We start from the raw sequence: 15,743 nt of genomic DNA, 5'->3' as shown, positions 1-15,743 counted from the left end.
ATAGAACCTTCAAAAGGCAGAGTTGTGGCAAAAGCAGCAGCTCCCCATTACATGTAAAAGCACCAGAATGTCTAGTGAAAAGACAGTCAATTTTCATGATCCTCCAATTGCACTTCATAGGTATCTGGCAAGGTAATAAGACTAAGAAATTAATTATGGGGTTGTATGCTTTTTAGGTTTTGGTGATGGGACACTTTAAAGTGAATTTCTAGTTGCTTTTTCAGTGACTTACTAAATCCCATAAGCCACTATAGTATCTCCAACAGCCAGACTGAGGTTTCTTTAATCACAACTAGACAGTGACTGTTTTATCCAGAAAAGCCTTGTGCTTTGTAGTTTTACGAAACAACAAAAGAATCATTTAAACAGCCAGGGGGACATGGTACGAGTGGGGAGAGGAGTAAATAATTTCAGAGACAGGCTGTAAAGAGGCACAGTATGGAAATATAAGTGGTAACACTCATGAACTATCACCGTTTTGGCTTTAAATTGAAGGGACTTAACAAAAGTCAGTCAGGTGTGTAGACTTATTAAACAGGTACAGGTATGTTTGCATTTTTAAGATGGAGACACTACAGCAAGTCAAGGGCAACCTGGATGCACTGAAGAGAATTGAGCGAATGAAATGATGATAAGTTACAACTGGAGCCAGGCTGTATGAAAACAAAGACGGACTGAATGAAGACAGAACAATGAGAATAAAAAAGTGGAAAGCAAAAGAAAGAATCCAATCGAATTTGATCTGATGACAATTTAACTCACTGTAGTCATTTTTTTTCCCCTTTCATTGTGAGAAAAAGTCACAGTAGGGCGTGTTTGGTGCAAGGGGGCGCTGGAAGCCTTCAAGGTGATAAGCCCTTTAGAGGCTCGGTACCTTAATGAATTGACATTACACAAGGATCAATGGTGAAGCTCTCCGGGTCTGAAAAACCGCACTTAATGAAAAGGGATTACTCTCTTAAGATCAAGGTCTTCCACTTCCTGCCGTTTGCCCCGCTCCTTTCTTCTGCTCTTTTGTATTCTGTTGTGATTTCCTTCCTCATTCCCGCACCCTCTCTGAGGAAAACACTCACAAACACACACTCTTATAGTCAGTCATACACGACTTTCCCAATCAACTGGTTGAACTGTTCGGCTTGAAAGGTGCTGGTATTGTATGCTATATCTGTTGCACTATCACATGGTGAGAAAACATTTAGTTGTTGTGATGTGCACACTTGATTAGCTTGTGGGAATTGGAGTTTCAAAGAAACACTTCACCACAAATTAGGCCTGGGACACACTGCCCGCCTAACATGTGCGTTACCCGTCACGTGCTGCTCAGCTGTGGCTTGGTTGCGTGTGTGTATCCACAAAAAGGTCTCTCCGTCTCTTCAGATGGATGAGGTTTGAAGACAGAACAGTGTGTCAAGTGTCCTCTTTGTCTGTCACCCCAAAACAAAAGCAGCAGCAACGTGAAGTCGCACTCCACCGTAAAGTTAGCCATTGAGACTGAAGCCGTTGCATTGGATGAAAAACATTTTTACTCGTCATTTAACATGGCATGAACATTGGTTGGGGGGGGGTTGCACTTGAGAGGGAAGGAAATCAAACTCAGACACAACAGAAATTAAGTGCCATAGACCATAGCAAGCCAGAGCCAAGGCAAACAAAATATGTCAAGAGTAAACTTCCCTTCACCTTTTCTGCAGCATCACCACCAACTCATACTATACGTTCCTTATTTTCCAAACACTCCAAAAAAGACTAAGCACCCTTATGTTATGCTCTTGTCTCATCGTAGCTCCAAAGCCTCCAAGAAGCAAGGCAATGTATGTACGACAAAAGTGGATTATTGTTTGACAAACGTTTTGATATATTTTCGTCAGGATCTTCATTTGTATTTATTAAATCTGATCTATGCTAACTACCGTCTGAACTTCACAAGTGGTGAGCGTTTGATATCCAAAAGAAAATAATTTGGATGTAACAAAGTTGACCTGTAGCATATGATTTATAAGTCTACACCCTCACATTCATTTGTACACTGTGTTGGTAAATGTTTACGACACTGTGTAAAGTGTACTAACCGCTATACACACTCCTGCCTGTGGTATGTGTTATGTCCTCCCTCGAGGTATCCTTTCAGAGTCCTCTTCAAACGCGTGGTCATCCTACTCTTTCTTGAACTAATGAGCTACAATGCACTGCTGTTCTCTCGCACATTTTTCTGCTTGATTTCATATTTCTCGCAGCCTCTTTGAAGACATTAGTTGAGACTGTTGAAACTCTCTGTATGTGTGTACGTGCGTGCGCGTGCCTTTATGTACATGGAGCACCAAGCTCTCACCTGCTATGAATAATTGATCTATCGAATCTAGGGCACATGAGGTTTATATGCAAGGAGCTGCTGCAGCAGGAAGGCAGCTTTACAGTTTGTTTTAAAAGAAACATGTAAGGGGTACCAGGAGGTGGAGACCAGTGAACTGGAAAATATCACCTGTGTGTGTGCAGGTTATGTGTCTATACTGACCTGATGGCTCCAAAGCTTAGCTGCACAGCTTCTAAATCATTTATCCAAAATGAGCTTTCAGTGGCATGTACTACATTACGATTGTCATATCTACACGTCAACATGATGCAATTTTAATCACAAATTTCAAGTAGTTAAACCGGACTGGCACTTCGAATCACAACAATGTTTAATGTCTAAGAATCTGAAGGAAGTTTAAAGAATGAGATTTTGGAACGAAGGTTGTTGACTGTGGGAAAAACATGTCAGACTTTAAACGCCCTGCAGTATACGTGTCGATACCTAAGCAGAAATACATTAACAATTCAGTAGATAAAACGCATTGAATATTTGTGCAGAAACAATGTGGAATTATTCATGGTAGCACGTGGACATCGTTGGGTCATGCAGTAAACTTCCCTCAGCCCATCAATGCCAGGATTATAGGGTTTAAGAAGACAGGTATATGACATTGAGGGTCGATTGAGGCAAATTGTAGGGTACATCAGCATTCTTTAAGCCGATTGGAATGTTACAAATGATATCTTAGTATATTTTTGTGATGCTGCATGAATCCCAAAGGGAGAACTACATTAGTTTTAGTTTTGGTCGCAGTCCCGCACTGCTTTCCTAAACACTGTGTTAATTTATTGACTCCATGGGGAAATTTCAATATTTTGCTTGGCCTCTGCTGTAGAAACATCAAAGCGCAGGGTCAGTTAAAGAGCAGCAGCCCTAGAGCTGGTAATGATTCAATGCCTTGCTTAGATTCTTCATTGGCCAGATGCTTGCCAACACAAGGCTTGTAACAGGGTCCTCTGGTTCATAGAGTAAACATGTTTCCTGATGTGCACAGTTAGTCCTCCAACAACCTCCCACAGATATTCTCCTCCTTCAGCCCTAACTTTTTTGTTAAGTAAGACAGAGTCGGTTTAGTAACTTATTAATATAGACACATCTTTGTCATTTGCTGCTTCTCTCTCCGTCTGTCTGCTCGCTGTCACACAGCATTACTACAACCGTGCTGTCACTCTCACAGAGACACGCGGTGATTGGCTGTGCTGCAATCTGTCACTGACATACACGCACATGATTGAACAAGACACATGAACCGGACCAGTCAGGCAGACTGACAACCATCCAGTCAGCTGCCGAAAGCTATAAAATCAGCTAAAAACTCTGCAAAGTGTTAAAACTCTAATATCAAGTGTGTGGCACTGGCAGCGCAATGTTAGCCTGTGTGAGTAGAATGCTATATATGTAAAAAAGTGCGTTTAATTAAGCAATATTTTCCCAATATGTATAATTGAATCAAAGACCAAATTGCTGCTTACCCCAATAGACCTAAATCCAGAATTTCAGTGAAATGTGAGTCGTACAGTTGCAGACCAGTCAGATTTGAATAATCAGTTTACCAGATTAAATTTCAACAAAAATCCAGTGTTGGTTAATCTCCTGTCTAAAGGTTTTAAACAAAGAGCTGCAGAGTAGTTTTACTTCTCAGAACACTTCATGTTTTTTTTTTAGAATTTCAAGCTATTTCAAAAACAGTGAAGAAGTCAAAATGTTGATTTAATTGCTGTTAAACATCTTAGTTGGTTGACTGACTGACATCCACAACACTGTCATGATGAAAGGTTTAGTTGCCACATTGGTCGTGGAGGAAATGTTGCTCGACTCGTAAGAAGTATAAAGTAGCAACAAAAGGAAATACTCATGTACTTACAAATTGTACTTAAGAACAGTACCTGAGTAAATGTATTAGTTACTTTCCACCACCGTGTTTCAGTCATCTTTAACAACTAGAAAAGAACCCTCCGAGTTCTCATATGTACTACATGTAGTTGTCCTTTTATTCATTGCCTTATGTTGTCGTAACAACACAAATGAGTTTTAGTAAAAGTACTTTGTGACATGACACTGACACCAAACATCCTTTTACACTGTAAAACCGACTGGAGATTTCTCTAACTTTGAAGAGTTGAAGCTCCTGAACACCTCTGAGAGCCGCAGACCGTCAATATAAAAGATAATTATAAATGCTTTCTATCACTTTAACAGAACTGCAGTATATGAACTACATATGGATATGCTTTGGATGATTTATATAGGTTTGGTACAACCATTAGTTTAGTTTGGCCAGTGCAGTGCAACACTGCCAGAGGGAGTGCAATATATTTGAATCATTTGGCTTTGTGCTGTTATGATGAATGAATGTAGTTGGTGGCTGGTAGTGTTTCTCCCAATGGCACTGATTTGGCTCGTGTGTGTGTGTGTGCATAGTTGTGCGTGGATGGTGTGTGCGCTTTATGTTAGTGTGTGTGTGTGTGTGTGTGTGTGTGTGTGTGTGTGTGTGTGTGTGTGTGTGTGTGTGTGTGTGTGTGTGTGTGTGTGTGTGTGTGTGTGTGTGTGTGTGTGTGTGTGTGTGTGTGTGTGTGCATTGTGGTCCATGTGTGCATGCATGCCTGGTTTATGGCATGTGTATCCCTGGTAAACAAAATGCTCTGAAGGAGGAAGTAAAACACCAGTAGGTACTAATGTGGCTCTGAATATATGAAAATTTTATCGACACTAAAATCTGTTAATTAAAGTGTCCGTATTTAACATCTGTGAAAAGCTTCCGCCATCAGCCATCCACCTCTCTGCTGTGCTTCTTTAATATCCATCATTGAAATAATGAGCTTTACTCACTTGAACACTCCCAATAAATCTCCCCTTTTCTTTCTGTATATGCTCTATGTGGTGCCGCTTGTTGCTCAGTCTATTTTTAGGCCCTCTGAATCCTCAACCTGAGAAACTCTGCTGTCACTCACAGCATCTCTGCCTATTTTATATTTAACTCCCTTCCGGTTGCTTTGCTTCCTATTATGTGCTTGTGTGTTGAGCAGCACTAAAACCAATGAGACTCTCAGTTGCAACTGTCGTCACTGTCAAGGGAGAAAGACCTCTCCATTGTTTTCTATACAAACCTATAATATAATAGTTTACTCTCCTCTGCCACTTTGTCCATTTCAAATCTAAATAGATTTATTAAAAGCAAACTGACTGACCGGACACTGCTGCACTTAGAAGGTTATCCATGTCTTTATTGTGATAAACTCACTGGTCTATTTGACTCCAACATATCTCAGTACTGTCTATGTAAACCTGCTTTGTGACCGGGCTTCACCTCTCACCTGCTGTCTTTACTTCTGCGGTCAGTCTGCGATCAGAAACATGAAGCTGCTCATGTCCCTTGAAAGGAAGCCAAGCCGACAGAAGAGTCATCAAATTCTGAATAATGTGCTGGAAGTAGTGACATCATTGAAGAGGGTTGACTGTTTACAGTTCCACAGAACACACTGTGTCACACTGGAACACTTGGAACAAATCGCAGCGATGAGACAGCCAATTGTAAATCAAAAGCAAAAACATGAGCGATCCGGAAAGCAGCTTGTGCATTATCATTTTAACCAGTGAACATTTGAACAATACCAAAGCACTGAAAAGTATTTTTATGATGTTTTACGATGAGGTGAATATATAAATAAAAAAAAGATCTGAAGTAAAATATATACCAATCGCACTATCAGCTCTGACCGAATTTATGTGTCACATACTAACATGAGCTAAATGATAAGACCAGTGACTACTCCAGTACAAGCAGAAACATCGCTCAGTTTACTGAAGCCTCTACACTAGAAGAAAATCGCAGCGAGGCAATGAACTTCTGAAATATTTCTGTTCAGCTGCATTTTTAAAAGAACTGATTGTTCTCACCCATTTCCCTTCCATTCTCTTGAAAAAGAGCCAAGTGAACTTATGAGGCAATATTGCCTGCAGAGGAGCCGAGAAATGGCAACGACACAAAAACTTTAACATTCTGCAGTCAACTGTTAAAAAGGGGGGAAAAAAACAAATATTCAGAGGCAAATGTTCCCTGATCACAGATGTTTGCAGGGGTATTCATGTGTGAGTCTGCTGTTCAGTCAGGGAATAATGCCATTAATCAGGACTTTTAACAAGTCAACACAGGAAGTCTTTAAAAATGCTAATGAGAAACAGCTTGAGTCAAAGTAATATTTTTGTGCTGTTATAGCAGTTTCATTATCCTTGAACAATAAATACTTTGTGCATTTCTGATTTTCTTACAACCTTGCTAATTCGAATTCATATGCAATAACTGACCCATACTGGAAATATCAGGGGCTGATGCTCTAATCAAAGGATTTTTCACTTTGCTGTGAAACCAAGGAAATAAAACTAATATAGAAACTCATTCATGCAAAATTCATCATTTAAAAACAATAAGTCTTTCCAGTTTTCCAGTCAAGATTCCTTGATTTTTTTTCAAGTCTGTTCAATGATGCTTACAATGTAATGTACAAGAGATACATTATGTAACTATATGTATATGCATATAAAACAAAAGATATAAACTGATCAGATATGCTGAAAAAATTAGGACTTCACCCAAATATTGAAAGTTATATTGCAGATAATGTCTTAAAAAAATTGATGAAAAGTGCAGTCACACCAATCATACTATGTCATACTGTAGATTTGGGATAAATTAGACATCGATTATGTATAAATGGGAGTAGAAAACTAATAATACAGGAAATAAAGTGGTTCAGAATTATCTGGGGAACTTCCAGTGGAGCCACTGGGGGATGTTATTGCAGCATAAATTCAATTATATATAATATATAGTTTTATAACACAAAGATACAGGTGCAAATCAGCATTGTAACACAGATCTATAATATATATTGAAATCAAACAGACTACAATACATACAGTGGTTGTCCACAGAGAAATAGAAAGGCAAGTTTAAAGCCATGCTCCAAGAAGAATGGGCCCATTCAATCAATAATCAAATGTATTAGTTTACCATTATTACCCACAGTGAGCATGTGCACGATTGCGAGCACCTTTTGACTGCGGAGCGAGTTATTTAGAAGCATCCAATAGCAGCAGCGAAAACACAGGGGTGCTTATCAGCGTCTTCAGCGAGACACAGGAAATTGAGTTTGTCCAGTCTAATGACGGGCAGAGTCACGCAGCTTTACAGACGTACCATTTCTCCCCTATTAGCAGAGATGTGTTATTCATGAGGGCAAATCTAGTGTGAACTATGTTTCATTGATATTCTCCACAGTCCCTTCTCATTGTCTATCAGGGGACCCGCACCATTCTGTTTTAGTCACTTATTTATCTATTTCCATTTCTACGCCCTGAAAGAAATTTTAAGAAAGGGAAACTTGGTGGTGATGGTGGTGTCACGGGGTTAAACGTGATTCTCCCCTTGAAAAGCCATCCATAGCTTGTCATCTGTAGCCAGTAGGGAGGGAGAGGGGTGATAGGAAACTCGATGGGAAGAGATTTGGAGGCGAGAGACTTGTGACGAGAGCGTTAATACGCAGGCGAGACTCCTACCAGAAATAGCTGCGCCTTTTCCTTTCCAAAAACACATTATCTGTCTTTCAGAGCCTCTCCTTTATTCTGCCAAATTCCAATAGGCACTGTTGGCGTATATAGGCTCCGCCATGTCCAGAGCTGTTTATATAAAACAATGTAAGCTGAATGCCTTTTTGCGTGAGCACATAATGGTGTTATGACACACATTAATTTCTTTACATTTTCCTTTAAGGAAAGCATTCACGCATAATACTTAATTTCTCCTCTGTGTTGAAAAGCAGTCTTCCTGTTCAAAGCGCTGTAAGCAAGAGTCAATGAGCCTTTAATGCTTGTCACACTGACATGATCCACCTCCTTCATTGTGCAAGCTGATGCATGTGTTGATGTTCAGGAACATATATCTCTGTGCATCCATAGAAGGCTTATGCACAGAGAAATACAATAAACCACGTGTAGTGTTTATGTGATGCACGCTTGGATTTGTTAACATCTGTATGTAATGCAGTGTTCAGTGGTGTAAATACTGCCGAGATCAGTATTAAAGCCTCAGTCTGTGTAAATACACATCATTCACACATGCCCTGAGTGTGGCTGAAAACAGTGTTAAGAGCTTCTCTGACACACAATCTTCATGTGGAATATTTTTATGGCAAAGTTCATGGTGAAAGAATAGAGGAAGACCTTCCATGACTTTATTCTCTGTTAATAGATGTACAATATTTGGCAAAGTGGTAAAAACAGCCACTTTAGAAGAACAAATGCAGCAGGGTAAAGAATCTATTACTTTGTCCTGACAAGCTGAGGAGAGAGGAAAGGAGGCGCATCCTTATGTGTCCAACATGATTAGCAGATCACTGATTCAAATTGTCTCGCTATCGAGGCAGCATCTACGTTCTCATTCTCTCGCTTTGCCCCGTATATCACGCTTATCACTTTCTGTCTCTCGCTTGCTCAGATAATTTTCCTGTTAGAAATCTGCTACCTAATTTCACTGAAGACATGCATGAAGTAAGGTGTTAATGGAAATAGTTTAAGGCCTCAAAAATAATTACTGGTGTGAGAAGATCAGTTTTCTGAATAATGCAATCTCTTGGATGAATTCCTGCAAAGACAAGAGATTGTAATCGGTATAATCTCGGAGCAAATATAAAAACAAAAGTAAGGTTTCCGTTTGTTTTATTTTGCGAGTTCCTCTACAAACTGCTTCTTCTGCGAGGGTCAATCGATGAATAACGTGAAACAATACCAAATTAAAGGGTTAGAGAGCTGCATCTCAAGTATAATGGAGGACAAATTTTCCTCAAAGTGCAACGAGTAAAATGTATAATGTCTTGTCTTGTTTGTCTGATAAATGAAGCAAACCTTTATTTCCCCAATATTAATGCAAAACATTTTCACCTATTTACCCATTCAGTGGGTGCCGTGCTTGATACATTTTCATGGAAACGGCAAGCACAGAGGAAAACTGAGGTGAAAAAAAATAAAACACCTGCCGAGTGAGTAATGGTGAAACAGCTTTCTTATTTGTGACAAATCTGGGTCTAGCTGGTAAATTTTTTAAGGATCCATGTCCCCATGCGGATCATCAGAAGCCTCAACAAGGCCTTTTGTCGTTCCCTCATGGTCTCAAACACAAGACATTCACCTGCATACCAGCACACATGAACACACACTCACAGTCAACCTTTCGACAGTGTTCAACCGTGAAAAATCGCCTCATTTAGTGAGCATATTTCTGGTTTAGGAGGATGCATGCATTTCCATTGTTGCCCAGTGGCAGGGTTTAACAAATAGGATTAGATCCGTGCCCGAGAGAGCACACTCCTGTTCAGGTGACACATGGCTTCGTGCTCCAGCTCTGCGACGAGACACAGAGAATTACTGTTAAAGGTCAGTGGAGTCAGACGCTGAATGTCACAGCTTAGCCACAGTTTGGCAAGAAAATACATTCAGATAAATAGGCCTGTCTCTCGGTGGAGAGTAATTCAGCTCCTGAATTTCCAGCATAAAAGACGCAGGATTACGGGGTGAGGTATAAGGCAACAGAGGCATATCGATTAGAGGCAGTGAATCAAGCCTCCACCACGCCGTGAATATTAAATTGAGGAGAAGACAGCCAGGGTTTGTCAGATGGAACTTTCACGATGGGCTGCGAGCTGTGCTCTTTTTAGACGAGACTGTGGATAAGTCATATCTAGCATCTCACGGATCTGGGGAATCATGTCACCGATCAGAAGACGCCTCAGAGCAGTTTACTACGAGTTTAAAATAAGCGTTCAACTCCCCATTTAACAACGCAAACGGACTGATCGCAGCCTCTGCTCCCTGCAAAGAAGTGCCAGTGGACTCAGGGAAGGGATTGGACTCTTAATAGCTCATCTCCCGAAGACGGCACAATATTGGAAAGGGTAATTTAAAAAAAAAAGAAAAAAGCTGCATATGTGTTGAATGAGACTCGAGTATTGCAGTGGGGATGGAGTCAGCTTTACAGAGACATCTCGGTGAAGCAGGTGTTGTTGATAGCTCTCTTCAGAAGACCGAAACACACTCAGTGGATCGGCTGTAAACTGTGAGGGTCACGGCGCTCTGTGCCACCAGCTGCTTTGTGACAACAAACATAAAACAGATGAGCAGCGCTCGTCCTCGATTGGCACAGAATTAGATGATGGATTCATTTGCAAAATCTAAACCTTTCCGCTACAGAGTTTGTGTTGTTGTTTCCTGTCCATTGTATGGTTTCAGTACAAAATATGATGTTCATTTTTAGCAACAGTAGTTGCAAGCGATATAGAAATGTTGGCCTGTCCAGCCTTTTTGTCCAGACTGAAATTTTAAAACAAAAATTTTACAGATTGACATGAAGTTTTGTACAGGCTTTCATGGTCAAATGGTCGACTTTTGTGGTACAGAGTGAAATATTCAGGATCTTCAGTGGATAAATTCTGATGACTTAAATGATCCCACGACTTCACTCATCCAGGACTCCAGGCAGTTTTGACACTTTTATACATGTTTTAAACTGCTGCAAACCAAACCAAACAAAAATTCCAGCAGCCTTAGCTTTACTGCTAAATAACAAAGACTAACACACTAAAAATGACACTGTACTTCCTTAACATAAGCTTTTATGCATTGTCATTTAGAGCGTTTTAACACCCCCCTTTAGGTGCAAATGGAGCCCCAAAGATCCTCTAGCATCACTTTGAATCGTTCATACATAATTAACCTTTTTAACTACCCACAGAGGCACTACGTCTAAATGTCAAATCAAAATGCTGCAGTTGCATAATTTCTTCCTTTTCTTGTGTCTTCCCTTGTATGTGTGTGTACACAGGCTGCGGGCTGGAGTTCCTGCTGGTTCTCTGTGGCCTCGAGTTTTCCTGGTCCTGCCCCCGTCACTGCATCTGCTACACAGCACCCAGCACCGTGTCTTGCCAAGCCCACAACTTCCTGTCTGTCCCCGAAGGCATCCCACCCGACAGTGAACGCATCTTCTTACAGAACAATAAGATCCATCGCTTACTGCGGGGCCACTTCAGCTCCAACACCGTCACACTCTGGATCTACTTAAACAACATCACGTATATCGAGCCCTCCACCTTCCACGGCTTCACGTTGTTGGAGGAGCTGGATCTGGGAGACAACCGCCACCTGCGCTCCTTAGCCGAAGACACCTTTCACGGGCTGAGTCGGCTCAATGCGCTTCACCTGTACCGATGTGGGCTCAGTTCACTTCCAAATAACATCTTTCAAGGCCTCAGAAATCTACAGTATCTCTACTTGCAGGTACACTTTGTACACCGTTTGCGATTACTGTGAAAATCTAATTTGAACCAACACATACCGAAATTCAGTCAACACAACATGCATAGTTTAATCCTGAACAAATGAACATAGCAACAAATATTGTGCACTGAATTACAAGCTAATGTTACAATGCATTTTGTGAATGCTCCAGTTGAAAACACGACACAACATGTGTTTCTTGACTGAGAATTTGAACAGAAAATCTCAGATTACTTGTTTTTTTCTCACATTTGAACAGCAGTTCTAACATTAGTTAGCATGATGCTGATTCACAAACTGTATTTGTGCCGTGTCGACAAGAGGCGGGGGTACAGAAATACAGTGCAATAATGTACGCATTGAATATAAACATGGCAGGACTTTGTATTGCCACATTGTAATTTCATGTTTTCTGCACCTCCTCAGGATAATCATCTGAAGTTCCTGCAGGATGACACTTTCATGGATCTCCACAACCTGAGCCACCTGTTCCTGCATGGAAACCGTCTGTGGAGCCTCAACCAGAACACCTTCAGAGGTCTTCGAGCCTTGGACCGTTTGCTCCTGCACCAAAACCAGATAGAGTGGGTCGACCGTTTGGCCTTCCATGACCTGAAACGTCTCACCACCCTGTACCTGTTCAACAACTCACTGATCGAGCTGTCCGGACAGTGCCTGGACATGCTGCCCGCCCTGGAATACCTGCGCCTCAACGACAACCCTTGGTCATGTGGCTGCAAGGCCCTGTCGCTATGGGAGTGGTTGAAACGTTTCCGGGGTTCGACGTCTTCGGTGGGTTGCCAGGCGCCGGCTGACACGGTCGGGAAAGACCTCAAGGAGCTGCGCATGGAGGACTTCCCCAACTGTTCACCAACCGTTCCTAACTCTGAGTCCCGAGCCCAGACTAACAATTTATCTGGCACGGTGAATCCGTCGATGAATCGGGGCGTAGCAGTGGGCTCTGGAGGGCAGACCCACCTGGTGCACCCGTCGAGGCCCGGCCGTTCTCGGAACTGCACGAAGCCTCGTAACAGGGTAAGCAAAGGGAAGGGTGACAATGAGGTTCACCACTCAAAAGAGGTCATGGTAGACAAGGAGGATTCCTCCCCGGATTTCACAGATGGGGGCAAACATGACCACACGTCCCCAGATGGTACGGTCACACGGCGGAAGCACAAGTGCACCCCCCGGACCACTGTTCGCCCCCCTAGTGGGGTTCAGCAAGCCAACAATAGAGCAACCTTATCCAAGTCCTTACTACATGTCTACGCCCTCTTTGTGGCCTTGATAGCGACAAATACCGACATTCTCCGTTGACCTTCAGAGGGTTTAGCGAAATGCTAATCACAAAAAAGAAAAACACAGCTCTCAGACCCTCTCTTGCTCCTGCACTACAAGGCCCGTGTGTCTTTAATGTATGTGTGTGAGTGCGACTATATGTGTAAATGTTGTGCAGGGAGTTTTACTGTTCAGACTGAAACAGGAATCAAGGCATCGAACATCGACAAGAGAAAGACTCACAAAAACCGGAGGGTCTGATGATGGTGAAAAGGGGAATTGCAGACCAAGCTTGCACTGCCAATGCCAGTATGATTTCACTGTACGTCATGGTGTCTTATGTGTTTTGTTCACTTTGGCTTTTCACTCAACTGGAGCTCAGACGACCCAAATTTGGTAAAAAAAAAAAAAGAGTAAGAGATGACAGAGCAAGTGAGGTATAACTCGTTAGCTCGCTGGCTCCGAAACAGATAGGCTAGGTATTCAAATGCTCCATCGAGCTTTAATTTTGAGTTTGTAAATTGGTATAGAAGGTATAAATGGAATGTCAATTCATCTGTAAAGCCTCCAGTGTAAGTTTTATTTCGCTCCCATCTATTCTGCCAAATGTAGTTTTTATGTTGCAGCCCTGCTAACAACAATTGGGTGTTTCTCATCAACAAAGGAGGTGCAGTGTAAGCATCGCAATGAGTTGTCGATCAATATCAGACATAGGGATTTGCCATTGTAACTACAGAGTGAAAATCTATAGCCACAGACATTTTAAGGCCATAAAACAGATCAACCAGTAAGCTCATGCACTGTACGATGCCGTAACAAATTGTAACACCGACTCTCTCTGTAATGCTGGCTTTTTTCAGGTACTATACTTTCTGCTAACAGTATTTCTACACAGCTCTTTTCTGACCGCTTTTGTTTACACCACTTTTTCCCCCTCCGTGCAACTGAACTGAAGATGACGCTGCTAGTTATTTGGAGAAGATGACGACTGCCATCTGCTACTTTCTTTTGCTTGGAAAACAATGTGTGTCTCTGGGAGATCAAGCTGTGAATAATGAAGAGTCTGTCTATATCTCGCGTCCGATGTTGTTCATTTTGATTTTTTTTTTTTTTTTTTTTTCTAAGACAAAAAAGGACCTAGCGATGAATCCCTGCTGCAGGGCCCGACAGGAGCCTTAGAGTTCAAGGGTCAAATGGGGTTTTCTCAGTTTCCCGGTGAGGTTGAGATGAACTGATCCCCCTCCGTCCCCTCATTGAGAATGTGAGGACTGCATTTTTTTTTTCCCCTCAATCGCTTAACTTCAAAGAGATACAAGAACAAGACTCTAGGAAAAAAAATGTGCGCGTACCTTAAATGACTCTTGTGATCAATAAACGATTAAAAGGACAATTTGACTGGAGCATGGCATAAACTGGGATCACGCAGCGAGGATTATGCCTCTTTATTAACTGATGCGATTTTCCATGGATGTGGGGGATCTGAGACCAAGACAATCGCTCGTGAAGTAATGAGGGGATGCTGTAAAATGCAGATGGGCAGATGGACTATTACGGGACATCTTGCTGTACGTCTGGAGCTTTTGTGCCTCCCTTAAATGTACTGATAAGATGGTGTTTGTATTAATGATGTGAACTGTACTGTGGAGACACAAGGACTACTCGCAGTGCTGATAATAATCATTTACTGTATTACTATGAGAAAAACAATATCAGTGACATCAATGATGATAACAGGGTTTTCTGCTCCTCCTGTCAGGAGGAGGGATTTCAAGTTTTGAAGTTTTTTTTCGTGGATTTCTTTACGTAATTTTCATGTTCTATTTTTAGAAGCTTTTGATTTGTTAATGCACAATTTCTCACCTTCCTCTTTCTTGTTCTACTGTATGCCTACTCATCTTTTTTTCTTTGCCATAATTAAATTGTTCTGTAACTTATCATCGATGAACAACAGTACAAAAATGTTTATAAAGATATTAAAATCTATATCTTCTTATGTCTAACATGGCAGTCTGTGTCTGTTTATTGCTGCATTTAAGGCTTGGTTTGTTTGGATAAAGTAAAAAAGTTATACTCCATCCCCATTTCTTGGCTTTCTTTTAATTCCTTTAAATCAGAAATTGATTCTGTCAGTAACTTTTAGCTCTTACCCCACCCTGTTTACCCCTTTATCTTTGCTGTACTTTGCAATGTGTCTTTCCTGATCAGACCTTCCTGGCTAAACTAGAGCTGCCTCCTGCAAACACTTCTCCTCTTCCATTATCAAGGGTTCATGTACAAATTACCGGGTAAATATTGGCCCATTTTATCAACAACATGCAGACCAGCAGGAAAAAAAAAAAAAAAAAAAAGAACATTTAAAGATGACGTGCAGACTGCGGTGTGATATACCACAGTTCAATAAATCATTTAAAAGCACCCAGGGATATTAATGAAAGTGTCACATAGAATCTGTAGATATTCCAGGCTATTATTATTATTATTAATGGACCTTTAGGACGTAAATTCTATTTCCTCTCTAAATTTCTCTCACCGTGATAGAAATTGATCCGCGAGTAAGTGTTCAATTTGACTTTTTTTTTTTTTCAAATTCTGTTAAATGATAAATGAGCGCAAAAGGAGTGGTTGTATGCATGGTTGAGTGCTGTGTAATTATGTTTAAATTGATAGCAGGTCTGGTATCTGGTGTTTGATGCTCCTCTACTCACGACCACCACAAGTTGTAACCCCTCTCGTAGCTCTTTTGCTATGCTTCTTACAGAGACTTTGCTTTTTCTGCCTACCTTCAAAT

At 41.2% G+C, this 15,743-nt stretch overlaps 1 protein-coding gene across 1 annotated transcript in view; it reads left to right on the top strand.

The window, feature by feature from the left end:
- rtn4rl1b (reticulon 4 receptor-like 1b) overlaps positions 1–14,955 on the top strand; it is a 139,605-nt gene extending 124,650 nt beyond the window's left edge. The window contains exons 2-3 of the mRNA XM_069712423.1: positions 11,226–11,677; positions 12,104–14,955. Of these exons, the coding sequence (XP_069568524.1) occupies positions 11,226–11,677; positions 12,104–12,994 (1,343 nt within the window). The 3' untranslated portion in view covers positions 12,995–14,955. The remainder of the gene's footprint in view (positions 1–11,225; positions 11,678–12,103) is intronic.
- Positions 14,956–15,743: the final 788 nt, after the last annotated feature.

The sequence above is a fragment of the Brachyistius frenatus genome, unplaced genomic scaffold (genome assembly GCF_029030835.1).
Source record: "Brachyistius frenatus isolate BFR_SWC_R1_liver_20210118 unplaced genomic scaffold, ASM2903083v1 Contig_109, whole genome shotgun sequence".
NCBI lineage: Eukaryota > Metazoa > Chordata > Actinopteri > Embiotocidae > Brachyistius > Brachyistius frenatus.
The sequence above is the reverse complement of the archived record's forward strand: the minus strand, read 5'-3'. Positions and strand labels throughout refer to the sequence as shown.